At 38.1% G+C, this 27990-nt stretch overlaps 2 protein-coding genes across 9 annotated transcripts; both read right to left on the reverse strand.

Annotated features, from left to right (window-relative positions):
* Window positions 1–381: 381 nt before the first annotated feature.
* On the reverse strand, window positions 382–16679 carry LOC109092716 (glucose-6-phosphate 1-dehydrogenase). Of its 4 annotated transcripts, none has more exons than XM_042750254.1 (14): window positions 16619–16679; window positions 16067–16099; window positions 15000–15118; window positions 6744–6781; window positions 6185–6293; window positions 5863–6080; window positions 5241–5399; window positions 4939–5064; window positions 4460–4553; window positions 3136–3322; window positions 2259–2494; window positions 2037–2113; window positions 1854–1946; window positions 382–1768 (listed from the first exon to the last, which is right to left on the reverse strand). In XM_042750254.1, exons 1-14 carry the CDS (start codon window positions 16641–16643, stop codon window positions 1678–1680), a joined length of 1605 nt encoding a protein of 534 aa, XP_042606188.1. In that variant the 5' UTR covers window positions 16644–16679; the 3' UTR covers window positions 382–1677. The 4 variants fall into 4 exon arrangements, with proteins under 4 accessions (XP_042606188.1, XP_042606191.1, XP_042606189.1 ...); XM_042750257.1 differs by lacking the exon at window positions 16619–16679 and adding an exon at window positions 16423–16603; XM_042750255.1 differs by lacking the exon at window positions 16067–16099 and having other exon boundaries at window positions 16619–16666.
* Window positions 16680–17309: 630 nt separating this feature from the next.
* On the reverse strand, window positions 17310–27977 carry LOC109093229 (polypeptide N-acetylgalactosaminyltransferase 6-like). 5 transcript variants are annotated; one of them, XM_042750861.1, is made up of 13 exons: window positions 27827–27946; window positions 27006–27134; window positions 25306–25431; window positions 24946–25200; window positions 24686–24858; window positions 23621–23770; window positions 22902–23136; window positions 22662–22779; window positions 18721–18921; window positions 18499–18630; window positions 18280–18381; window positions 17832–18002; window positions 17310–17668 (listed from the first exon to the last, which is right to left on the reverse strand). In XM_042750861.1, exons 3-13 carry the CDS (start codon window positions 25428–25430, stop codon window positions 17555–17557), a joined length of 1776 nt encoding a protein of 591 aa, XP_042606795.1. In that variant the 5' UTR covers window position 25431; window positions 27006–27134; window positions 27827–27946; the 3' UTR covers window positions 17310–17554. The 5 variants fall into 5 exon arrangements, with proteins under 5 accessions (XP_042606795.1, XP_042606793.1, XP_042606792.1 ...); XM_042750859.1 differs by having other exon boundaries at window positions 24946–25431; window positions 27006–27118; window positions 27827–27977; XM_042750858.1 differs by having other exon boundaries at window positions 24946–25431.
* Between the last annotated feature and the right edge of the window lie 13 nt (window positions 27978–27990).

Consider the following 27990-nt stretch of genomic DNA (forward strand, 5'->3'; position numbering starts at 1 on the left):
CTGCCACTCTGAGAGGCTCTTTTATACCCAATCATGTTGCCAGTTGACCTAATAAGTTGCAAATTGGTCCTCCAGCTGTTCCTTATATGTACATTTAACTTTTCCCGGCCTCTTATTGCTACCTGTCCCAACTTTTTTGGAATGTGTAGTTCTCATGAAATCCAAAATGAGCCAATATTTGGCATGAAATTTCAAAATGTCTCACTTTCAACATTTGATATGTTATCTATATTCTATTGTGAATAAAATATAAGTTAATGAGATATGTAAATTATTCCATTCCTTTTTACTCATAATTTGTAGTGTCCCAACTTTTTTGGAATTGGGTTTGTATGTGTGTGTATTTATATATACATAATAAATATACACCGTACACATACATTATGTAAACAAAAACTTTTATTTTGGATGCGATTAATCATTTGACAGCACTAATTTAAACAATTGTAAAAAAGTCTCCATAAAGACCAGTAAACAAACAAAAACTGACTGAGCGTCAGAGAAATCTACATTCACTACAGAAATCCCCATGACTTCTCCAGGCCTGGACAAAGACTTCAACTGGCTGTACTGAAACAAGCCAAATATATTAAGGGAACATGAAAGGACCAGATGAAAAAAGCAATGAGACACATGCAAGGCATCTTAACTATGCCTTATTGTAAAAGTAGTTATTATAATAAAATAGAAAACACTGGGCAGAACTTTTACAGAAAAGTTATATAGCTCACAGATGTTGAAGCAGCCAAAAAAAATGCATTACAAAAGCCAGACAAGCAGTTATACCCAAAATCTACTGATAAATAAATCGGTCGTTATAGGCACCCTGTCAGGATGTTGAAATTCAGTGCTGTCAAAAACTCACCCTCACAATACATTGACTAACAAAAGTTCTTTATAGACACTGGTTCAGTGTGTATATAGCGCTGAAACCAAAAGCAATAGCGAGCAGAAAGAGACCATACCCAAATGAGGCAACAAACATTAAATCTCATCTATTAAATTATTCACAGAGAGATGTGGAATGTAATACATCTGCTTTAATAAGACTAAACACATCTGTGGCTCATTAAGTCAATTGAAACCTTAAGACATGGTAAATTGTCATAGTCATACCTGCATTGGAATCCTAATCCCTGTAGGTTTCTGGAATCTTTCTTTTGTGTGGTCTAATTATAGCATTTCATTTTAGATTTATGTAAGCTTGCTACAAAAAAATGCAACAAAATACATGAACACAACCATCACTGCAGGAGCAGGTTGTACTTTTATACCACTTCTGAAATGTGAACAGCATTTAATGTTAAGACTTTTGCTTGTGGAATCAAGAAAGCATAACAGAAGCTTTGCTTTTCTTTAAGAATAAAGAACAAAGGAAATGACAGCACAGTATAAAATTTGTATGAATATCATAATGATGCTTAAGCATAACCAATGAAATTTAGAACAAAATAATCAGAAATGTCCTATAAAGCATTAAATATCATATTGAGCTGGTTATAATTAATAACATCCAAAAAAAAAAAAAAAGTGTTTGGGAAACTTGTTGGTCCTTCTTTGAATGCAGAGTGCATCTTCAAATTCTCAAGTGCCCTTTTCTCTCTTATATTTCAGGCACTCATCTTGGGCTGGTTTTTGAAAAAGGCTTCAGCTCCTCATTTCTGTCGTCCTCTTCTTTCACAGTTTGTGTGGGTTCACCCATTTGTATGTCCCCTCGTAGCGGAAGCCCACCTTCTGTACCAGCTCATCAGCCTCTGCGGGACCACGGCTATGAGAGAGCCGGAGAAAATGTGAGAGATATTACACATCACTTCATTAAAAAAAAATACTTTAAAAAAAAAAGCATGTTTTACCTTCCGTATTTGTATTTGATGGGTGGCGTCTTCTCCTTCTCTATCTGATGAAGAAGAGGAGTGAAGATCCTCCAGGCTTCCCGCAACTCATCACTTCAGTCCAATTCAGAAATGGTTGTTTCAGAATTATTATAACAGCATATTACATTTACATTACTGTAGAGATCACAGTAAGAAACGCACCTTCGTACAAAATGCATTTGGCTGCCACAAAAGACGTCCAGAATCAGACGTTCATAGGCATCGGGCAGCTTAACATCCTTTGAGAAGGGAGAACAGAGAAAGGCACATTTATAAAGAGAAAAGGATGTAACTTTAATTAAGATTTCCCACATATTATTAGTCAAAGTTGCAAACTAGGACAAAAGAGACAGAGTGTGAATGGATGAAAGCTGTGCGTTTTACCCTGTATCTGCTGTGATAGGTCAGGTCCAGCTCTGTTTCCTCAGGGCTGAAATAGACTCCAGGTTTCTTGCTCATCATCTTAGCGTAGATGGCCTCGTTGGGCTGGACACGCACCACCAACTCATTCCTCCTGCACTGAGTGTTAAATATGTCTCCAGGAACATCTGTGAACTGCAGCCTCACCTCTGCCTTCCTCTCATTCAGAGCCTTTCCACACCTGAGGATGAAGGGAACACCTGGAGAGAGAGAGACAGGGCAATCATATTCAGGAAGAGAAAGACTGTCAGGTATATACTGCTGTTCAGTTTTGAGTCAGTAAAATGTTATTTTGCTGTTACTGAAAGAAATTAATACTTCTATTCAGTAAGGAAGCATTAAATTGATCAAAATAATGAATTATAAAATTCTAAAAATCTATTTCCAATAAATGCTGTTCTTTCTATACATCATATTAGAATGATTTCTGAAGGATCATGTGACACTGAAGACTGGAGTAACGATGCTGAAAATTCAGATTTACCATCACAGAAATTAATACATTTTAAAAATGTATTAAATTAGAAAACAGCTGTTTTAAATTATATTAACATTTCACAATGTTGCTGTTTTTACTGTATTTTTATCAATAAAGGATGAGCATAAGAGACTTCTCTTAAAAAAAAAAAAAAAAAAAAAAAAAAAAAAAAAAAAAAAAAAAAAAAAAAAACAACTATAAACTTCTGAACAGTTGTGTATGTGCTAAGATTTAATTTTGCATTTTTAAGCCACAAAACAATTTCAATTTCAAGATGAAAGGGTTAGTAAAGCTTCTCATTTAAGGTCAAAACTTTATATGTTTGGCCAGACTGTAAATATTAGCTAATTAGCAATCACTTACCATCCCAACGTTCGTTCTTTACATAAAGCACTGCTGTGGCAAATGTAGCCTGAGTGGAGCCTTCAGGGACAGTTTTGTCATCTAGATAACCCAGTTTAGCCTCTCCTTCTCCATCGGGATCTCCCACATACTGACCCAACACCACATCAGAGAGAGAGACCGGCTCAATGCACTTCAGCACCTTCACCTGTAGAGGGACACAGAGCAAGAAAAACAAACAAACAAAAAAAACAAACACAGGTATTATAAAGGAGATCTATAATACATGCAGACAGCTATCCAGGATAATTCCCATTTATCTCAGCAAAAGCACTTCACTTGGATGCATCATGAGCACTCATTTCTGGATTTTAACCAATAAGCTAAGCTGTGATTGAACACACACACAAACACACACACACACACAAAAAAACCTCTTTGCAGTAGACAGAAAAAAAAAAAAAAAAAAAGTCTACTTTGTCCTGTGAAAAGTCTTAAAACAAAAATTTTAAATGCATATATACACAAACAGGAAAAGATTAATTAAAAATTAAACACTTAAACTGAAAAATAAGTCTACTTCACACTGTTAAAAGCATTAAAAAAAACGAAAGCATTGCAAAAGCAAAATAAAATAAACAAAACAGTAAATAAACAAAATCAGTACAAAACAAAAGAAAAAACAAATAGGAACAGACTTCACAGAGTTAAAATCCTTTAAAAACAGTACAACAACAAAAAATGAACGAAAAAAAAAAAAAAAAAATCACACAGAAGTCTTAAAAAAATCTAATTAAAAATTAATTATCAAACAAATCCTTATTTGTATGGGACTACTTCACACTGTTAAAAGCTCTAAAAAACTAACAAAAATGCACATAATGGTTATAATGGTGTTTTTTAAAAATTATTAAAATAAAAATCAGTACAAAACAAAATAATTGAACAGGGACAAGTAAAAGCACAACTCTACTTCACACTGTTAAAAAGTCTTTAAACAAAAAACAAAGAAAAAAAACAATAAATGAATGAAAAAATAACACACCCTGACCCCTTGGGTACTACACATAATCACCATAATGTACATTTAAATTAAATTATTCTGTAGTACAAACCAAAAATGAAGCCTTCCCTGAAGCGTAATGAAGGAACCAAGACCTTCATTTATACATGCTACTCTCCGCCAAGCTTTTATGCTAATGGTAACTGTAAGACAGTGGTGATGGATGAATAAATCTGGTACATTTGCTCCTCAATGCTAAATTTAGGATCCTTCAGATAAGCGCCAGAAAAGAGTGCTGCAGGGGGTGGCTGTGCACAGTTCATTGGCTGACCGGCTCGTTACCTTCTCATCTCTAACATCATCAGAGCTGGTGGATGCAGGCTTCTCCATGGCAACCAGAGAAAGCATCTGCAGCAGGTGATTCTGCATCACATCACTGGAGACAGAAAAGAGAGAAATACATTCATTTACAAATCATGCTTGATTAGAAAATCAAAATCCTCGCAGCCTTTGAAGTGAATCCTCATGCACAGAAAGTGCAATGTATTTTTACCCATTTTTTTTTTATTTCTCTATGAAATAATGCATTTTTTATTTGCATTTTCTTCTTAGGGACTACTTTTATGGTGCTTCACACAATGCACTTTCACTGTATGGAACATTTTGTGCAAGCACCAAAATTTTGTGTTCCACAGCAGAAAATCATACAGGTTGAATGAAACAAACCGGTTCAGTTTTTGGTACAATATAAATTCATAACATGCAATTAAAGATCTTAGTGTCACAGATGCAAAAAATCATCTCAAAGCAAGAAAACTAACCGAATGATACCAAAATCGTCAAAATATCCTCCCCGGCCCTGGGTACCAAACGGCTCTTTGAAGGTCAGAACCACACACGCCACACTGTCCCGGTTCCAAATGGGACCAAATATCCGATTTCCAAACCTGTAGAGAAAATAGGAGAGAAAACTGTGAGACACAGATACAGATGAAGAGATTCCTGGTGGAGTTTAACCCTTAATTATGCATAAATGACAACTGTGTGTGACAGCCAGTGAGAGGAGCAAGCAGACAGGGATGAAAAGGGTGACAGAGGCAACGGGAAAGGGAAAGAGCCGCACCTGAGAACCATGAGGTTCTGGACCATCTCTTTGCCAAGGTAATGGTCTATACGGTAAATCTGGTCCTCAGTGAAGAGAGAAGAGAGATGACTGGTTAACTCCTCTGAGCTCTGCAGGTCACGTCCAAAAGGCTTCTCCACGATTATCCTGTTCCAGCCTCTACCAAACATACAAACACAAAAAAAATGCTGCACTTGAAAAATGCCTTTGCTAGGGCAAACTCATATACACAGACAATCAGAAAACTGAACAGAAACTACACCCACGCATCTCACCAGCGGTACTTAATAATCTAATAGTATATTAATAATTCTAAACATTTTGAATTAGCTTTTATTTTTATATTTTCAGTTTTCAAGTTTTAGCAATATTGGGACAGATTTACTAGCAGCAAACCGTCTTTTGGCATTTTACTAAAGAATTAGCACTGAAAAGGCATGGACAGTTATTTTTTGTGCCTGACCTTATTGAATATGCATTTGTAGGAGTTTCCCTTTCAGGCACAAAATTTACGGGAGTAGAGTATTAAAATGAATCATGCAACGAGATTTACTAACATTTGCACTCGTCAAATTACTGGTATTTTCACTGGTAAAAGCAACTGCATGCGTTTGCTCCTCACTTGGTGCTCATGCACTGATGCTTGATGTTCTTAGTGACGTCGTGGTAGACGCTGGGTGGCAGGGCCAGGTAGAAGAGACGGTTGGCCTCAGCTCCTCTGGGCAGGGACAGCAGGTGAGTGTTCAGGTTAGAGAAAGAGGATTCATCCACATACTTCCCGCTGATGTAAGAGTTTCTGCTGAAGAACGCAGTGAGGCGATCTGCCTCAGAGTCTGCCACCTAAATGGAGGGGAAAAAGAGAAGACATTTTAACACACAGTAAATAGGCAGTAAATAGACAGTAAATAGACAAATGCACATGTAGAAACTCTCTGAGCTGTGACCTTCATGTAGGGCATGCAGGCTGTGCGAATGGCATCCACGGTCAGATTAGAACGTGCAAAACCCACAAAATATGTCTGTTCAGGGAGAAGACCGTCTCTGAACAACCACCTACACGAGACAGACAGAAATACTTCATACTGATCAAAGGTTTAGGTCAATGTTTTCTGAAAGAAATGAATACTGTTATTCAACACAAACACACTAAATTGATCCAATTGACAGTAAAACTTTGATATTTTTACAAAAGCTTTTGATTTCAAATAAATGTTGTTCTTTTGAACATTCTATTCAAAGTACCCAGAAAAAAATGAAAAAATATATTCAAATATAAAAAGCTAAATAAACAGTAATAATTGTAATTGAAATACAATATTAATAAATATTAAACTGTTTATTTTACAATATGATTAAATGCAGTCTTGGTCAGCATTAAAATAATAATAATAATAATAATAATAATAATAACAATAATACATAAAATTCTCACCAGATCCAAATGTTAAATGGTACTGCACTAGTAAATAGTAGAATGTGTAAAAGCAAATTCAGAGTACTCACCACAAAGTTGGGTAGATTTTCTTTTTCGCCAGATCTCCCTACAAAAATAACACATTACAACAATTTAATCACAAAAAAGAATTTCATAGAGAAAAGCTGATCGGTGATCATAGTTAGGTGATCTTATTGGCTAAATGTTGAACACGGCCCCCCGACCAAAAACCTCATCATCACTGCAAGTCTTGCAAAAATGTGGCAACCTACACAATGAAAGCACTATTGGGAATTTACATTTGCACACCAATTAAATAGTATTTTATTCAAATGAAAAACACAAAATTTTGAAAACAACTTGTACTTTATGAAATTAAACTTCTATTTTAATTAATTATATGCAGGAATAAACAACTTATAAACTAGAGCTGCACAATTCTGGATAAACTGAGAATCATGTTTTTATATATATATATATATATATATATATATAATATATATATATATATATATATATATATATATATATATATATATATATATATATATATATATATATATATATATATATATATATATATATATATAGAAAGAAAACCCCTGTGCTTGCATTCACACAAATAATGAAATCATATATTCTTTTATATAATTTCCCTCAGCAGTCTGCCTTCAGTCATTTTTCACACAAACGAACTGTGTTGCGTCTGCCTAAGACTCTTAATAACTTTGATTAGAGCTGAACTGTATTTACTGTGAGTTTTTCAAATCGTGATAATCAAATACGGGTTCAATGATAATTAAACTAAATAACGGGATCCTTAAAATAACCTCACGGCCTATATGTCAATATGTCTTGGCAGGGCGATTCTAGGATTTTCATTCTAGTGGAGCTCAGCCCCCACTGAGGGTATATATAGCTAAAATTATATAGCAAAAAGAGCAGTATTCCACTGTATTGCATAGATAGGTATAACATATAACTGAATAAGCCAAATACAAGTCTTCATGATCTCTCTCTCTCTCTCACACACACACACACACACACACACACACACACAACTTATACACCTGTTTGTACACACACAAAATTTAACTGTTTGCATTTCTAGTACAAATCTCTTTCCCTAGCTCAAGTATGCAAACCTCTTTGCCACATGCACTGGAAAATGTATTACACTTAAAGTAGAATTTTCAAATGAAAATGGCAACATGATCGTTTTATAAAGTATGCTTTCATATGTGCTTCATTTTCACTGAAGGAAACACCTGTGTGAACGCAGTGAAAACTTAAGCTACAGTAGATATTTTGTAAACTTTAATTATGACAAAGAATAAAACTGCACAGATGCAGATATTATAACAATCTATTGTTAAACACACATCTTACAAGTTGCACTATTTTGAATGATCAAAGTCTGCCGCCGTTTTCATTATGAAATTTAAAGCAGACTGAGATGATCAAGAATTCGTGTACAGTTTATGGAGCTAATCGCTAAATTTTAGGGGGGGTGAGTAGTCATTTTAGGGGGGCTATAGTCCTGTTTTGGCGAGCTACTGGTAGCTCGTGAGCGATGTGTTGGAGACCCCTGATTTAGGGTCTTAATGAAAAGTTTGTTACAAAAGTTTGGTTAAAATTTCCAAATGGCAGCGTACAAAAAAAAAAATAAAAAAATAAAATAAAAAAAAAACCCCTTTTCTACCGTGTCAAAAACAGCTTTTTTCAGAGCAAGCCATTTTGTAGCATTTTTCATGTTCAATTGTTCGTTTTTGTGATAAGTTTGATTTTAGCTAGTAATTAGATGCTATTAAAATGGGGCGTGTCATTAAGGTTGATTGGGTCTGTGGGAGTTTAGGCTCCACCTCACTACACTACTGTGCAGAATCTGGCTCCAAATGATGTAATTTACTCAAGATAGCAGCGGCCATACTGAGATGATTTGACTTCACTTTTCTATAGTGGAAGGAATAGGAGATGCGTCGTCCATCTTTTTTTAGTCTATGGTCTGTGCTGAAATGCTACTGTCAGTCAAACTATCATGGGAGGGGCCTGTTTTTGTGATGTCACAGACAGGCATCTAAGATCGGCTCGATTTGAGAAAGGGGAAAAGATTTTAGTGGATTAAAGGGGTCATATGCAAATTCAAATTTTCCTTTCTCTTTGGAGTGTTTATAAGCTCTTGGTGTATAAAGAAGATCTGTAAAGTTGCAAAGACTAAAGTCTCAAATCCAAAGAGATATTCTTTTTGAGACGAGTTGAGACGAGTCCACGCCCTCCTAAAACACCTCGTTTAAATGCCCCCACATCTCTACGTCACTGTGTGGGAAGATTTGCATAACGCCGCACAAATGTTCATGCAAATAAAGAAGGCGTAACCTTTGATTCTCGCTATTGCCGCCAGCGCCATGTTGTGGAGACGCTGTGTTTTGTTGTGAAAGTGAAAATACTTTGTTTGGTCTTCCAAAAGAGGACACAACTAGAAATCAGTTGTTAAGATGTATTTACAACACTGTTCCAGAACAGTTCAACCCAAATATTCAGATGTGTGCAGCACATTTTATGGAGGACTGTTTCCTGATCCTGGAAGAGATTAAAATGCCGGCTGTTCTGACTCACAGACTGTAAGTTTTCATATGTAAAGAATTTGCCACTGACTATTCAAATGCGAGTTTTAAGCAGTGTAGAGCAGCGGTTCTCAATTCCAGTCCTCGCTCGCACCCCCCTGCTCTGCACATTTTGTTTCTCTCTTATGGCTTCATACGTTTGTGTTATACGAACGTAATTGCCCTGCAAAGTGGACATCACATGATATTCCGCCATGATTCCAGTTCGAAGCGAACGGATATGTTCCATTCGAAGTGTGGGAGACGTGAATTTAAAGTATTTATTTACAGAGGTATATGATGTCACACTTGTCCGTGTGTGAAGACGCTGTGCAGCGCAAATCCATGAATGAATGTTCCAAAGTGAAGTAAACTTCAACAGACTTCCCCTGCTCAGGGAGTAGGGAGCAATGAACACTGTGTAGGGACCATGTCACTGGGAACACAGTTCATGCACGGAGCTCACTTCTAACGAGATGATTATCTGAATCAGGTGTGTTAAAGAGAGACGTGCAAAATGTGGAGAGCTGGGGGACACGAGGACTGGATTTGAGAACCGCTGGTGAAGAGCAGCGCTTGTTGTTTCTCCGATCACAAATGCAGACATGGCTTTATGTTTATGTAGCGCGATGCAACGAGTAAAAACACAGGATAAGTCATTATAATCCATAATTATGTCCCCACTGGATGCAACAAATGGCTCATTTGTAATGGGTTTTATTGTTTTTGTCTTGTTGGTGTTCTGACTGGGACACACATCACAATATGTTAAGGGGCGTAACATTTCCATCACACGCCTGAGGTATTCGGCCAATCACAATGCACTGGATAGCTGACCAATCAGAGCACACCTCGCATTTCAGACCGATGAGCTTTGTAAAAATCTACGCATTTCAGAAAGGCGGGGCATAGATGAGAAACAATAATGTACATTATGTGGAAAATAATGTGTTTTTTGAGCCTTAAACTGCATAAACACATTGCATTACACCAAATACACAAAATAATGTTCTTTTTAGCAACATCATATGAGCCCTTTAAAAAAAAAAAAAAAAACACTGGGTGGATTTTTATCATTACAGGGTGGTTGTGTACACACACTGCCAACACACATTTCAGTTCAAAAAACTTGTAAGTGCATGTAGCATCCGATGACCCCTTTAAAAGTCACAATACAAATACTGATGATTCATACTGTTTGCACTGGTATGTACAAATTTTGTCCAAATGCCCTCTAAGATAATAATGCCCCTCTAATATCACCAGCCACAAACTAGCAAGTTACACCATCACTTGGTTGAGATGAAACTTACTGACATACAGGGTACAGTACATTTATTTTGAAAGTGACGTCATTGGTTTTGTTGTGCGTTTTTTCAGGATTGAAATTTAAAGGATACCGGCTACCTAAAAAAATAAATCTGCAAATATTAATTAGATCTACAAAGGAAAGCAATCTGCATGTGTTAAACTATTTAATGGTCATTTTTATTAACAGAGTATAGTCTGATTAGAGTCCACTATCACCATGAATCACTGTGATTGAAGAGGAATCAAAACCTAGGGAACTGCCATCATTTCTGTGGAACTAATTTTACAAAAACATCTCATTATAAAGATGACTAAATAATAAACGCAAAATAAACAAGAACAAGATACAATGTAGCTTAAAATAGCAGTCGACCCATCCCTGTTCCATGTGATTCAATCTTCTCAATGCAAAGGTCATTAATTGCAGCAGATCTGCTCCACACCCATTCAGACACATGAGAAACACTCTGTGCACAGTGAGACAGCACTATTCTGTTTGTCTTGGCTGATTTATGGCATTGTGGGAGAGTCCCATCTCTCCAGATATGCATTATTGGGGGATGTTAGTAAATATATCAGTTCGTTATTTAATCTATTAGTCACTCCTGCTGCTGTTCTATGCTTTAAAAAAAAAAAAAAAAAAAAAAAAAAAAGCACTCAGTAATGGTGACTTGACAAAAATTCATACATGATCTTTTAGCATCGCATTATGAAACGCAAAAAAAAGAAATTCATTATTAAACACAAACACACAAAACTAAGCAGCCAGAGAAACTGTTTGTATTTATTCTGACAGTGACTCAACATTCCAAAAGAAAAGTGATGTTTTTGTTCATAACTGAGGAATGTGTATCTTAGTGAAGACAGTGTAAACCGTACAGCGTGATGCTAAGGCCATGGGAATGATTTCCAGGGAAATACATGAAACGAAAAAAAAACGTAAGTTGAATACAATGCAAGCCACATTTCGGAAAAAACAAAAACAAAAACAAAAAAAAAAGTAAAGGTACAGTAATGCGTTCAACACCTGGGGTTTCAGTTTCAAACACTTAAGCTGCTTATTAAACAGATAAGTCAGACATGACAGAGTCAGACATGTCCGTCCTAAAACATATTAAACACAATTGTTGGTGGAAGCAGATAATACATATAAACAGCTTATTTATTTATTTGCTTACAATTAAACCCAATATACTATTTTTCAAACTGTTTTCAACATTGATAATAATAGGAAATGTTTCCCTGAGCAGCAAATCATCATTTTAGAATAATTTCTGAAGACTGGAGTAATGATGCTGAAATGATGCTGAAATGATGCAGATTTGCATCACAGGAATAAATTATATTTTAACATTTATTCAAATAGAAAAGTTATTTTAAATTGTAATACTATTATTAATATTAATATAATTAATATTATATATTATATATAAAATTTGTGAATGTGATTTGGATTACACATTTATGAATTATAAACAAAAAAAAAAAAAAAAAAAAAAAAAAATATATATACACACATTTGCACAATACTTTTTTTTAGCACATATGCTTTAATGTTTTTTTTTTTTAAAGAAAATCATTTAAAGCCTAGCTTAATTCTGTTACATTGTCTGATTTGTGGGAAATGTCTACTATAAAGAGGAAGTTTTTTTGTCATTATATAATGGCAACTGATGAGCAGAATTTCTATAGCATAGATTATTTTTTATCAAAAATGACCCTTGCGTGTTTTTGATTATAATGAAGAGAGTGTAATTTGCAAAGCTACATAGCTAATGACAACTACTCACACTGGAATGCTCACAAACTGCCTTTAAAATGAAGTTAGGTACAAATGTGGTAACGTGACAGGCTGGCTGGGGGTCGATGCACTGAATCTAAGTGGCTCAAGGTTAGACAAATGAGGTGATGTTGCATCTGCATTTTGACACAGTTCCTGAATGGACTTCATATTATGCCATAAACCTGTGGAAACCATGCCAACCAATAATCCAGACCCAGCCATGCATATCCCTCTCTCCACCATCTTTCTGACCGCACCCTCATCCCAAACACAAGCCAGCTCTTTCACCTCTCTCTATTCACACCAGCTGAAAGAAAAGTGCTGACAGAGAGTGATACTGCATAATCCAGCTCACTAGCACCTATTTAAAAAGCCAAACAATAAAAACAGGAAAAGCCAACAGTAACAAAAGATCGTTTGACAAAGCAGTTGTGTAAAAACGGACTAGTTAAAAGCTGAACAAAATAAGGAGGAACAAGGAAAATCTAGCCAAAAAAAAGGAGGAAGAGGGTTTAAATTTCACAACTAAAAGTTAAGAAAATTAACAGTCTATTGAGAAGTGTAAAAGCCTGAATTACTATAATGCAAACTTCTCTTTCACTTCATTCTTAATATTTGTATGATTTTTGGGTCTGTCAGCATTCATCACAGTTTATGTTTTCATGCCGAACCTAATCAAGGCTGTCTAGATACAATAAATCTTTCATCATGTCTAGCCAATCGCAGATCTTCTGTCACCACACTCGACCAATCACCTTTCAAGGCCTTAAGCCTTCATGGGGTGTGAACTGAACCGCTGAATTACTCAACCACCCTGTTCTGTCTGGATTATAAAAAGATGCCCTACGCTGGCAATGTCTCTTCATGGTTGCAAAATAACTGCTGTACTTCCTTGTACAAAATATCATGGCTGTTATATATTCAGCAGTTAACAGGCTGTGCTGTAAAACTATATGGTGTATAACCAAAGAAACTACCATGTACAAGAAATAATATGAAATAGGATCTAAATCAAGACATTAGTAGGATTTTGGATAAATTGGACCACTTTTTCAGTCATATTAAAAATAAAGGTTTCCAAAGGGTTTTTTTCTTTTTTTCTTTTTTTTGCAACAAATTTCATAGAAGAACCGTTTTTGGTTCTAGGTGGAAAGTTCCTAAAATAACATTTTCCTTAGTGTGAAGAACATTTAATCTAAAGAACCTGTCTTTGCTTAAAGTATCAAAATTATACAATCTAACTTAAATCAAAAAGTGCTCTTGCTGCATGTACGCATCATCTTTGTTTGAATTGTTAACATTTAAATTTAGTTTTGTTATGTGACATTTAAATTTCACAAAGAAATGTGCAGCATTTTGTCAGAAATAATAAAAGCACTCTTTTTGACTCCTAACCCTAAGGTTGTGGGTTCGAGTCTCGGGCCGGCAATACCACGACTGAGGTGCCCTTTTGAGCAAGGCACCGAACACCCAACTGCTCCCCAGGCGCCGCAGCATAAATGGCAGCCCACTGCTCCGGGTGTGTGTTCACGGTGTGTGTGTGTTCACTGCTGTGTGTGTGCACTTTGGATGGTTTAAATGCAGAGCACAAATTCTGAGTATGGGTCACCATACTTGGCTGTACAGTATGTCATGTCACTTTCACTTTTTTTTTCTTTCCACTTTCACTTTCATTTATAATTTCTCTTAAATCTCATTTTGTTAAAATTGCGGGAAAACTGTCTCATCAAATAAATATTGTGAATGGTCTCACATTGTGAGTGAATCGTTACCTCCCTAGTTTTCACAATATTTTAATTAACACTTCTTACCTCCAACAATCCCAACAACACCACCATGAAATGGAAAGCATGGCACAATCATTAATAAACACATGCAGTGATATGTAACTAGAGCAACAGAAGAAAAGCAAAGGGATGAAAGTTTAAAGTAAGGACTGGTGGGGAAGAGCCGTACGCGCACCTGTGCCAACTGTAAAGCGCTTTACAAACTGGGAAGTTGTGGGGAGCGTGCTTTTCGGTGAGTTTTCTGAGTAACACTTTAGTTTAGGGAACACATATTAATTAGCTGCCTATTATTTGCTGCTTATTGATGGTTCGTAAGGTAGCTGTTGCAGCAGTTATGTTTAGGTATGGGGTAGGGTTTAGGGATGTAGAATATGGTCATGCAGAATAAGGCATCAGTATGTGCTTCAGAAGTACTAATAAGCAGCCAATATGCTAGTAATATGCATGCAAATAAGCAATAAGTTAATAGTGTATAGGCCTCCCTGAATAAGGTGTTTACATGCAACAAATTTATGATATTCCAGGAGTGGGAACTGAAATTTGGGAAATCAGAATATGGTCTTAAACTGAATCAGGCAATTGGATTGAGGTGATCACATGATTCAGTACTTAACAGAACATTGGTAATTTCAGATTAATATCATAATACTGATGTGCATGTAAATGTGGTCCCTGTAAAGAAAAAGTAGCCCAAATACATGAATTCACACACATTTTCAATAGATGTAAAGTGTACAAAATAAGAGACAATTCATGGCTGCACACAAGACTGTATCAACTCCTGATTAGTAGAGACAGAGAGATTTAAATATAGGCTACCACACACACACTGAGACTCACCGAAGCACCCATGATGATGAAGATATGAACGTCAGAATGGTGAAACTCTGCATCATCGTGTAGTTCTTTCCTCAGCTGCCCAAACACTTCAGAGCGTGAGAGGGGAAGGCTCATCTTGCCTGTCAAGAGGTCAGAAAAAGATTAAACCACAGATCTCAAGTGGTGCTCATGTTCATACAGTCATATCAGAAGTAGGTTATGATTTTTTTTTTTTTATTATCTATCTGGAGTTATATTACAGCTGTATCATTGCTTTTAAAAATAATTTCATTTTGTTTAAGAAAAGTTAAACAAATTTTTAAATGAAAAATATTTGTATATGTGCCACAAATATTTCTAAAATAAAAAACGTTTAAATACTATATGTATAAAAAAAAATTAGGTCAGTGTAAATGTTGCCAGGGCAGTTAATATATAAAGTTGTTTTGGAAGATAACAGACATCAGGATGGACGATAATGCTTTTATATATATATATATATATATATATATATATATATATATATATATATATATATATATATATATATATATACACATATATACACACACACACACACACACAAAATGCAACTTAATGACAACAAAAACAGCAAAATTACACTATATGTATGTTAATTAGCCATCACCAACCTCAAAACGGCTAAATAAATAAATGGGTCTATCACTACTGAAAAATGATGCACGTAGATTCACATACAAAAAGGTGTTCACCAAAGAGCTTTTACTTAAGCTGCCTAACACATAGTACACACAGTACAATGTCAAAGGCATTAGTATGAATATTAAACAAATAACACAACCACAGAGCAAGTTTGTTAACTAAATTTCCTGATTCTGAAGACATGCATGTCAAAGAAAGCAGTGTAAAAAATTATATGTATTTGTTACATGCACATAAAATAATAAAAATGTAAACTTTCGCATGCAATAATTCCTTGCCAATGCAGAGTCACTTGCACTCTTTAGGGAACAGACACACAACACCAACTATAGTGTTGACTAGTCTAGTAATTTGACAAATCACGTTACAATTGGGATGCATTGGGATGACAAACAACGTCCTACCACTGTGTTCAGGGACTGTAGTGTGTGCTCTCTCTGTGGCATACAGAAGAGATACACAGAGAAACCTCGTTTGACACAAAAACACAACTTCCCACAAACCCACACTCTGAATTTACCGTAATGTTATTATCACAATCCCTTATTTAACAGCTCAGCCTGGCACTGACTGGACTTACAGCCTGCTGATTATTTTACGCAGTGCATCACATTCAAAACAAAATGCCTTAAACATCGATATTTGGAATACACTGAACATCAGATTCTACAAGATAAAGCTGATAAGGGACAATCTGAAGTTAGTAGACAGCCGAATATACACTGCAGAATCTGCATGACAACATGCTAACGTTACTTACTTTTAGTGCTCTTTACTTAACCAAACAAAAACAGCAGGATTTAAAGGCTAAAGACCTGTAACAGACTCAGCGCAAAAAAATGTAACAATACCGACTACAGTATCATTCTTTAAGACGGTTTCCTCCTTCCCTGTTAAAATGACACTGCGCGCTTCTTATTGGTGTAGAGCAGTCTATGGTGTAGAGAGGAACTCACCAGCGCTCGCTCGACTCCCCATCATTGCTGGAGCGTATGACGTCACCGCGCAACTGCGCCGATGATAAGCGACGTGGGCGGGGACAGACTGCAGGAGGACGGTGATTGACAGCTAAACGCTCCAATGGCGTACATGCTGAACGCTCTTCAGTCCAATGAAGAGCGCGCATGCGGAATATCTAATGAGCATTAAATCCTCCTGATAAGAGCTAGAAAAAAAGTCAAATGTAGCGCTCTGTAAGATTGTCAGCATGACACTGCAGATTACAAAAAACACACAATATAAACTAACTTATTTAATAATTGGACAATTAAGCATATATATATATATATATATATATATATATATATATATATATATATATTTTAGTATAAAGCTACCTCAATGATTTAGACATTTAGCATTACGAAGAAGAAATACCAACTTAAAAGTACTCGATTCTTTTCTATTGCATTAGCGCCACCTTGCGTTAATGTAACGTTACATAATTGATTGGATGTTTAAATATCCTGACTCCGAGATAGCTAAACCGTTAAATCTACTGCACAAGTACATCCAGTCATTGCACACGTTGCTTACAAAAAGACATTAATTCATCATCAGCTTTCATTTCATAAATACATTGGTCAAGTGCTACAACTAATCACCGTTCAATGCGAGAAACACAATTGTTAATTAAAAGTGTGCATTATGACAAACACTGAATTTAGGACATTTAATCAAGTTTAATTTAATCAGTTCAGTTTCATTTGACAGATTTATAAATCAAATAAGTAATAACTTCTGATACATTGGACAAACTTACATTACAGCAAAACAGTGACGCAACATTTGTTTAAATATTCATTGTGATTCTGTTTTGTACAATATTCCAAAAAAAAAAAAAAAAAGGATTCAGATAATCTGATGGAGGACGAGCCCCTTTTGACTTCATATCAGATGAAAGACCAGTGCTGATAATTGTTGGCAGGGTCACAGTTTTTCATGATGATGTTGCCATACTCCACCATTAAACACTTACTAAACAGAACATTGAGGACAAGATATATCTGCAAATAAGTACAAATATATAAAAGGTAAGAAGATAAATCTCTAGAAGATAACATCCACAAAAGTTTGGGATTATAGGATAATTTTGTGCCATAATAGTTCATTGATTATTTGTGACATTATGCAGCCAGAGGCAAAGGGATGTTAGGATATGTACCACACCTGTTGGGAAACAAGAATGAAACTCCACGTCTGCTGTGGAGCTGGGACGGTTCCTTCACCCTGAAAGTTGCACAGCTCCACTCGCACGGGTTCAGGCTCAATCGTCGCATGCAGACACAGCTGCTTATCAATATTATGCCTCAGCTCCTGATGTGACGTGTACTCAAAATACTGCAAAGCAAAACAAATGTTTAGAAGGGTATAGAAAATTGACCAATAAAATGTTTAATACTAAAATTATTTTAGGGCTATTTGTTTACTATTATAGTACCTATTTATTAATATTATTATTTACATATTATTAATTATTGCATTCAAATTATAATTTTTTATTTGCAGTGTGCTTTTGTTTATTTTGGCCAAACAAGCTTAAATTTTTTATAAAAATATTAATAATGACCAATAAAAAAAAAATAATGTAAGGGTGACAGCAGTTATCAAAAAGTACCTGATTTATTCCCATGTTGTGGCAAATGAATAAAACCACCGACTTCCCTCCAGGATTTTTCTCACCAATATCAAGACAAGTGTTTGTGGCAATGTTCTTTAACTACAGACACAATATGCACACAAAAAAAAAAAAATTTAAAAAAAATATATTATAATTATATTATATATTCCTGGAAATAGCTTTTGCAATAAATTCAAAGTTATAACACTACATTACCGATCCATACAGCACAGGGTTCAAATCTGGCACAAAGACCTCAGTGAAAATGTTTTCTAGATACCAGGAGAAATTTCTGCAATGCAGCCTCTCTTTGAGCTTCAGGCGCTCACTGATGTCCCCATATGATTTCTGTGCTCCTCAGAGGTAGAAGAGAAATATGTGAGCTGTACAATTAAGAGTTTGTCATCTAAAATATTTTAATTTAAATATCTCTCTTACCTCCGCTGCAATGGCAGCAGCCTTTTTATTTCTGTTGTAGAAAATCTTCTTGTAATCATCCATCCAGACTTCTGCGAGGCGAACCTGGTTGCGTGCGATCACATCTATGCCTTTTGTGAAGGAATGTGGACTTTTAGTGCGAAAGATGTGGCCGACCACAGAACAGGGAATGATCTCTAGACTGCCTCCACACAACCATACCTGCAAGAGCCAATACATAATGTATGACACCAGAATAGTGTGAACAATTGTTGTTGTTGTTTTTTGTATTATTTATATAACATTAAATATTTCTTAATATTTTGAATTCTCTTTTATTTATATATTTTTAGTTTTTATTTTAATTTATGTTTGGGATTTAATTTTTGCAATGTGCTTTGATCATTTTTGTATATTTTTATTTCGCTTTATTTTTTTTATTTTTTGAATTCTCTTTTATTTATATATTTATATCAGTTTAGCTTTAGTAATATATATATATATATATAAAATTTGAATTAAATGTAATGACAATTGACTCCTCCTTGAACCACAACCTTATCGTGGTGGAGGGGTTCGAGTACCCGAATGATCCTAAGAGCTATGTTGTCCGGTAGGGTCTCCCAAGGCAAACAGTTCCTAGGTGACGGGTCGAACGATAACTATAAAGATAACTATAAAGATAATGATATTAGAGTCTACAACAGTGAACGATATCTTCTGTTTATTCTAAGCGTACGCTCATCTGCCGCTTTAAATTCTCGAGCTTGTTACAGCAGGATGGATTCTGATTGGCTGTCAATTTTTATGGTTCATCAGCTGGAAAAAAAATTATTTTGAAAGTGATTCCAACGATATTGTTTTTCTTAGTCTTTATCGTTATAGTTGTGGTGTGGACTCTGCTGTTCTTTAATACTGAAAACGATTTTTAGAACTATATCTTTATCATTATCTTTATAGTTATCATGCTTGGTGTGAATGGGCCTTAAGAGCGTTTCAGAAGCCCTTTATGAAGTCTTTAAAAACAAGGACCGTGAAGTCGCCCGGCATGGCGCAGCCAGGGCCCCACCCTGGAGACAGGCCTGGGGCGGGGGCTCGAATGCGAGCGTCTGGTGGCCGGGCCTCCCCTCATGGGCAGTGTAGAGTACCTGGCTCTTCTTGGAGTCTCTGGGAAGGGTGCTGGAAAGTGCTCCGACCGGGGACTCCGTCGTTCTACTGGGTGACACCTGGAGAGGCGTGATTGGGAGGAACAGCCCCCCTGATCTGAACCCGAGTGGTGTTCTGTTATTGGACTTCTGTGCAAGTCACAGTTTGTCCATAACGAACACTATGTTCAAGCATAAGGGTGTCCAGCAGTGCACGTGGCACCAGGACAGCCTAGGCCGGAGGTCGATGATCGACTTTGTGGTCGTTTCGTCTGACCTCCAGCCGTATGTCTTAGACACTCGGGTAAAGAGAGAGGCGGAGCTGTCAACTGATCACCACCCGGTGGTGAGTTGGATCCGATGGCGGGGGAGGAAGCTGGACAGACTCTTTGGTGAGGCCATGGAGAAAGACAGGACAGTGTCTGTGAGGGAAAAAAATAGATCCCGGCAGGTCTTGGGCACGAAACAGGAAAAGTGTAACACCTTATATAAATTTTTTATAACATATTTAGTCAAAAACAACGTGATGAATGCTCAAGTCCGATTTTATATATCCTCGAGTCCGAGTCCAAGTACGACTCATCAGTCCGCGAGTCCAAGTCGAGTCACGAGTCCAGAGAATGGAGTCTCGAGTCGGACTCGAGTCCAAAGAATAGTGACTCGAGTCGGACTCGAGACCGAGTCCAGGACTCGAGTACTCCATCACTGCTGAGTGGACCATGTTCTCCGCCTCCATTGTCAACGCAGTCACTCTGAGCTGTGGCCATAAGGTCTCCGGTGCCTGTCGAGGCAGCAATCCCCAAACTGGTGGTGGACACCGGAAGTAAGGGATGCCGTCAAGCTGAAGAAGGAGTCCTACCAGGCCTGGCCTGGCTTGTGGGACTCCTGAGGCAGCTGACGGGTACCGGCAGGCCAAGTAGGTTGCAGCCTGGGTGGTTGTGGAGGCAAAAACTCGGGTCTGGGAGTAGTTTGGTGAGGCCATGGAGAAAGACTATCGGTTGGCCTCGAAGAGATTCTGGCAAACCATACGGCACCTCAGGAGGGTGGAAGGAATACTTCGAGGATCTCCTCAACCCCACCGACATGTCATCCATTGAGGAAGCAGAGGCTGAGGGCTCGAAGGTGGACTCGTCCATCACCCAAGCTGAAGTCACAGGGGTAGTTAAGAAGCTCCTCGGTGGCAAGGCACCAGGGGTGGATGAGATCCGCCCTGAGTACCTCATGTCCCTGGATGTTGTGGGGCTGTGTTGGCTGACACGCCTCTGCAGCATCACGTGGCAGTCGGGGACAGTGCCCATGGAATGGCAGACCGGTGTGGTGGTCCCTCTTTTCAAGAAGGGGGACCGAAGGGTGTGTTCCAACTACAGAAAAAAAAAAAAAAAAAAAAAAAAAAAAAAAAAAAAAATCACACTCCTCAGCCTTCCTGAGAAAGTCCATGGCTGGGTACTTGAGAGGAGAATTCAGCCGATAGTCGAATCTTGGATTCTGGAGGAACAATGCGGTTTTCGTCCTGGTCGTGGAACACTGGACCAGCTTTATACCCTCGCTGGGGTGCTGGAAGGTTCATGGGAGTTTGCTCAACCAATCCACATTTGTTTTGTGGATTTAGAGAAGGCATTCGACCGTGTCCCTCGCAGCATCCTATGGGGGGTGCTCCGGGAGTATGGGGTCCGGGGGCCCTCTGTTAAGGGCTGTCCGGTCCCTGTGTGACTGGAGCAGGAGCTTGGTTCGCATTGCTGGCAGTAAGTCAGACTTGTTCCCGGTACATATTGGACTCCGGCAGGACTGTCCTTTATCACAGGTTCTGTTCATTATTTTTATGGACAGGATTTCTAGGCGCTTTTTGCAGATGATGTTTTCATGTTGGCTTCATCAGGCCAGGACCTTCAGCGTGCGCTGGGACGGTTTGCACCCGAGTGTGAAGCAGCTGGGATGAGAATCAGCACCTCCAAGTCTGAGGCCATGGTTCTCAGCCGGAAAAGGGTGGTTTGTCCCCTTCAGGTTGGTGGAGAGCCCCTGCCTCAAGTGGAGGAGTTCAAGTATCTTGGGTTCTTGTTCATGAGTGAGGGAAGGATGGAGCGGGAGTTTGACAGGCGGATAGGTGCAGTGATGCGGTCTATGTACCTGTCTGCCGTGGTAAAGAAGGAGCTGAGCTGCAAGGCGAAGCTCTCGATTTATCGGTCGATCTACGTTCCTATTCTCACCTAAGGTCATGACCGAAAGGACAAGATCCCGGATACAGGAGGCCGAAATTGGCTTTCTCCGTAGGGTGGCTGGGCGCTCCCTTAGAGATAGGGTGAGGAGCTCAGCCACTCGGGAAGAGCTCAGAGTAGAGCCGCTGCTCCTCCACATCGAGAGAAGCCACCTGAGGTGGCTCGGGCATCTGTTCCGGATGCCTTCTGAACGCCTTCCTGGGGAGGTGTTCCGGGCACGTCCCATCGGGAGGAGGCCCGAGGGAAGACCAAGGACACGCTGGAGGGACTATGTCTCTCGGCTGGCCTGGGAACGCCTGGATATCCCCCCGGAGGAGCTGGAGGAAGTGCCTAGGGAGAGGGATGTCTGGGCGTCTCTGCTTAGACTGCTGCCCCCTGGACCCAGCCCCAGATAAGCGGAAGAAGATGGATGGATGGTAATGAATTGAATTAAAGAAAATGATTTATAATAGTTAAAAACAAAACTGTATTAGAATTAGAATAAACCGAGTTGTCAAATGTCCAAATCTTCTATTTCTTTTAAAAAAAATAAATAAATAAATATTATATAATAAAAAGTTCACTCAATGGATGCAAAAGATAGAAACCTGTGAGAGGGTCTTACCCTAAATGACATTTCTATGTTCTCTGCTCCCCAAAACTCCATATTGTCATCATAAGTTCCAACGTGTTCAAAGAACTGCTTGTAAATGGCAAAAAGCCCACCGGCAATAGTGGGTGTCCTGAATGAAGAATGAAACCACATGAAACCTGGTGTCTCATCAACAGCAATATAAATGCAATTTAAATTAGAATGCGTTATGAGAAAGGTGTCTCTGTTTGGGTAAATTTGTAGATCATTTGCCTGACAGGATAGGTTTCATCTTTGCGTTTCACCCTCTCTTCTTCAGGTATTGTCTCCCAGCCAAAGCTCAGGATCCAGTCAAAGTTCCCACGAGTATGTGTTCGGGACGACATCACTGGCTTAATGAACTGTAGATCATTCTTGTTGATGACAGCAATGCTTGGGCTCACAACTGTTGTAGGCTCCTGAACTAACCGGGCCAACAGGGGCTCCAACCAACCATAGAAACACTCACCTGAGAAAACACACAAACTCAGGATAGGAAGTCGACTTATATGCCTACATAACTTCAACTCTGATTAGACTAATGTTTACCATTATTTTCCTTATGTTTCCACCTTTAAATGTAATAAAACACTCAATCCTCAAAGTTGTATGAATATAATATATTAACCTTTTAGTGGACTAAGATTTGAGCAGCTAAGGCTCAGCTATATGGACAGGTGGAGCAAGACCATGCCAAAATATTAATCTATTTCAAAACATAAACCTCTATTTATAAACTGAATCAGTCATAAATTTTTCATTTGTAAATATGTTCAGCATTATTAAACAATATTTTTCAGAGTTTCTAGAATATTTTAAGTCCCAGACCCTGCCCCACCTAAACTTACAGTCAGAAGCCACTACTGGATTTGAGACCTCCATCCAATCCAGTTTTTATGTGAAAGCAATAGGTTGGGCTGCACTATACAAAGATGCCAACAGTATGTACTCACAGTGGGAGTCCAGGAAGGCGAGCACCTGTCCTTCAGCCTCTCGTGCACCCATCAGTCTGGCAGAGATTAGACCTTTCCTCTCACGCTGCCTCAGGACACGCACAATCTCAAGAGACTGGACATACTGCTCTAATGGGGCTTTGAGATGATCTGAAATTAAAACAAATAATCATCACACTAAAACTAAACCCCAAGATTTCAAATCAAAGATAGAATGTCTTAACTAGATGCCAACGTTGCAGCGCAGCAACAACAATTGTCATGTCTGGTGTAGACATGGTGTAAGGCATTACTATTGTGTCCTGGGTTGTTTCTAAAGCATAACTAGGGTGTTCTGGGTAATGCCTTAGCAACCACTCAGAACACTCGGGGAATGCCTAAGCAACCCAGAACACAACTGAGTTGCTATCACGTTCTGGGTTGTTGCTAAGGCATTGATATTGTGCTCTGGTGGTTTTTAAGGTGTTACTAGGGTGTTCTTGGGGGTTGCTAAGGCACTGCTAGTGTCTCCTGGTTGTTGCTAAGGTTTTACCAAGGTGTCCTGGCTGGTTGCTAAAGCATTGCTAGGCTGTCCTAGGTGGTTGATTAAGTGTCACTAGGGTGTTGGTTGCCAAGACATTGCTAACTGGTTGCTAAACTGCTGCTAGAGTGTTCTGGGTGGTTGCTAAGGTGTTGCCACAATTCTCTGGGTGGTAACTAAGGCATTGCAGGGTGCTCTGAGTTGTTGCTAAGCTATTGCTAGTGTGTTGTGGGGGGATGATGTGGCACTGACATGTTCCGGGTGGTTGCTAAGTCGTTGATAAGATGGTTTGGGTGCTGGCTAAGGTGTTGATAGTGTGTTGATTGCTAGGGTGTTATGAGTGGTTACTAAGCAATTTCTCCTGGGTGGCTGCTTACTGGCTCAAGTTAAAAGATCCCATTGCCAGGTCTTTATGATATTCTGGTCTCTAGATATTGCTTGGTTCCTTCCATCAACATAAGTCCATTAACTTTTTTTTACTCTTTTTATTGTCGACCTTATTCAAAGAAGGTACCTAAAAATGCAATTCATATGCCTTTACTTACCTTGAGTACTTGCATCATCCACCAGTATGATTTCTTTAAGTAAAACAGCCGGTGAAGTGTGTAAGACACTCCAGATGGTGCGGAGAAGAGTGGACCATGCCTCATTGTGGAACACAATGATCACACTGGTAGTGGGTAACCGTGGACATCTGCTGAACTTCTGCTCAACGCATCTAGGAAGAGTAACAGTGAACTAGTGCTACATGATCAAAAGGTAAAATATGAACAATTTTGCTCAGTCTGCCTCTTGTGGTACTCACTCGGGGGGCCGCGTGTCGACACCAAGACTGCGGTGTAATGAGATACGGTCACTGGCAAACTGGTTGAAGCTGCTTCTAGAAAGGCCCTCCTGCTTCTCCCTCAGCTCTGCAGGTGTCAAGATGCCAGTGACGAAGGGCTTTCCATCAGCTCCAGGTCCTTCTGGATCCTCCTGAGGTCTCTCTATCTGAGGCCTGAGCTCCTCCATGCTGTAGAACCCAGAGGGACATCTGGCATCTTCAGATAACGCTAAAGCCCTTTCAAAAGGTTGTATAGAGGTATGTGTCTGAATATGCCAGATGCCGCTGAAATTCCTTCCAACACTGCCTCTATATCTTGGCTTTAAGGAAAGATCTTGATACCAGTAGCTGGCAGACCTCCACCCTCCTAGATCCAGCAGTAATACCCACAGAATGGTGATTAAAAGGGACAGTCCCAAGATGCTCAGTTTTATGGGTAGTGTACATTGAGGACTTTGTAAGCTCATCCTAGAAGAAAAAACAAACAAACAGGATATTGTATATAAGTTCAGCCATTTGTAGCATTGGAAAATGTCTGCAGTAAATCAGTAAATTAATTTGTGCTGTTTTGAATCTGAGTAGTTGACACAAGCTCATATTAATTGAGGGAATAATGAGTGAAACATGGAATATTTTGATTCGTTTGTCACACAGCAGAACAATTTTAAAGCTACACTATGTACAGTAGGGGAGAGCGAGGTGATTTGAGACGGTGGAAGTTGAGCCACGCTTTGTTTCTAGATAACCATAAACAAAATTGGTGATATGACCACACATATTTGAAGGCTAAACCTGGTAGCCAGGTTACACTGCTGCTCGCATCAAATTCAAGGTACTGATGCTCTCCTACAAGACGACCACTGGCACGGCACCAATATACCTAAACTCACTAGTTCAAACTTATGCGCTCTCCAGAAGCTTGCATTCTGCAAGTGAACGGCGCCTTGCGGTGCCATCCCAAAGAGGTTCAAAATCACTCTCACGGACCTTTTTCTGGACTGTGCCCAGCTGGTGGAATGACCTCCCAATCTCAATTCAAACATCCGAGTCTTTACTCATTTTCAAAAAACATCTAAAGGCTCATCTTTTTCGCCAGCACTTGACCAACTAATACTAGCACTTACCTTTTCTTGTCTATCCTATTCTTGGGGGGAAAAAACAAAAAACAAAACATAGCTACGGGTCTGTAGACTAACTAGACTAACTGAGACTTGTCATGGCACTTGTATACTGTTGTTGTTCTCTCGTTGGTCTGATTGCTTCTATTGTTCTCATTTGTAAGTCGCTTTGGATAAAAGCGTCTGCCAAATGATTAAATGTAAATGTAGATGCTATAATGTTAGCTCTAAACTGCTGGATGATATAAGTTTGTTAAAATGGTAGGAGTGGGGTAATTTGAGCCAGAAGTATTATTTTACTGTAATTCAATATTTCATTTATTTTATACCAAACATTTTTGATTTTGTTCTGGACTTGATTTTGTTGAAAATGTTAAACAGGCCTCGTTTATGAAAATTGGTCACTGAAAATTTTATTAAGTTGTATTTCCCTGCAAAATTTATAAGTAAGATGTTGAGTAATTAGCCCAGTTCTGTAAGGTCATTTGCAGTCTGTTTGTTTTTTTTCTTTTTCTTTTTAATTATTCAACTTAAAAAAAAATGTTTTAATCATTTTAAAAATGCCTGCAAAGTCAACCGAGTGTCGTGAGTCACAGGCAGGAAAACTCCCTGGATAAATGCCCAGTCCATCACAAGGATCATACATAGATTTTATAAAGTCATATTTGTTGAATTTCCCTTCCTTTGATATAGCCTGAGGTGAAAACGTTCTGTTTTACTTAATCATAGTCAGTGGCACAGTTTAACCCCATGTGGCTTAGTTTACCCCAAGCTGAGCCAAGAAACCACTTTTATTTTAGATCCAAAGCGATTATTCTCAAGGAATAATCCACATCCTGAAATTTATGTAAATATTTCAGTTGGACCCATTACTGTCACATGCTCACTTTAAACACACTGCAAGTAAAAACTGGCTCAACTCACCCTGCACTCCCCTAACCTTTGGCCCTGGAGCAGTGTCTAGTGGAAGAACATTGTTTTGGTAGTGCTTCAGCTCTGCTCCTCTGAATGTGGTTCGAAGCACCGTGTGCAATGCACTACGATACAGGACATCTTATCAGAAATAAATGTTAAGTAATCAAGAAGTCAAACTACTACTCTTTATTAAATAACTATTTTAATCTTAAAAAGAACCACAAAGCCAAACCTAAAAGACTATATGTGACCCTGGACCACAAAACCAGTCATAAGTACCACGGGAATATTTGTAGCAATAGCCAACAATACATTATATACATCGAATTTTCTTTTATGCCAATATTCATTAGGATATTAAGTAAAGATCATGTTCCAGTAAGATATTTTGTAAATTTCCTACCGTAATTATATCAAAACTTAATTTTTGATTGGTAATGCATTGCTAAGAACTTCATTTTGACAACTTTAAAAGCGATGAATATTTTGCATCCTCAGATTCCCGATTTTCAAATAGATAGCCAAATATTATCCTATCCTAACAAATCAATGGAATGCTTACCATCAATGGAAAGCTTATTTATTCAGCTTTCAGATGATATACATCTAAAAATAAATAAATAAATGGTTTTGCGGTCTAGGCTAGGGTCACATACAGCAAAAGACCTTCATAAATATTAGAAAGTATTAGTAATTGTAAAAATAAATAAATAGGCCTAAATAAAACACGTAGACAACAATGGGTTGATGCGAATTCAGTAATTTGAATGACAAACCTGTTTTATAAAAAGGACTCAAAAAGTGGTGCTTCAACTTAAATATGTACTTACCTGCACTAAAGCGAAGCGTTGTAACCACTTTTCAGTTGTGAACATACATGTCAGAGAAAATATTTAGAAACTGTCTCGTGTTAAATTTTCTTAAAGCAGTAATTTATGGCGCATGCCAGGTGCATCTCATTGGATTATTTAACACTGTTTAATTCCTGCACAAA

The sequence above is a fragment of the Cyprinus carpio genome, chromosome B23 (genome assembly GCF_018340385.1).
Source record: "Cyprinus carpio isolate SPL01 chromosome B23, ASM1834038v1, whole genome shotgun sequence".
Taxonomy (NCBI): Eukaryota; Metazoa; Chordata; class Actinopteri; order Cypriniformes; family Cyprinidae; genus Cyprinus; species Cyprinus carpio.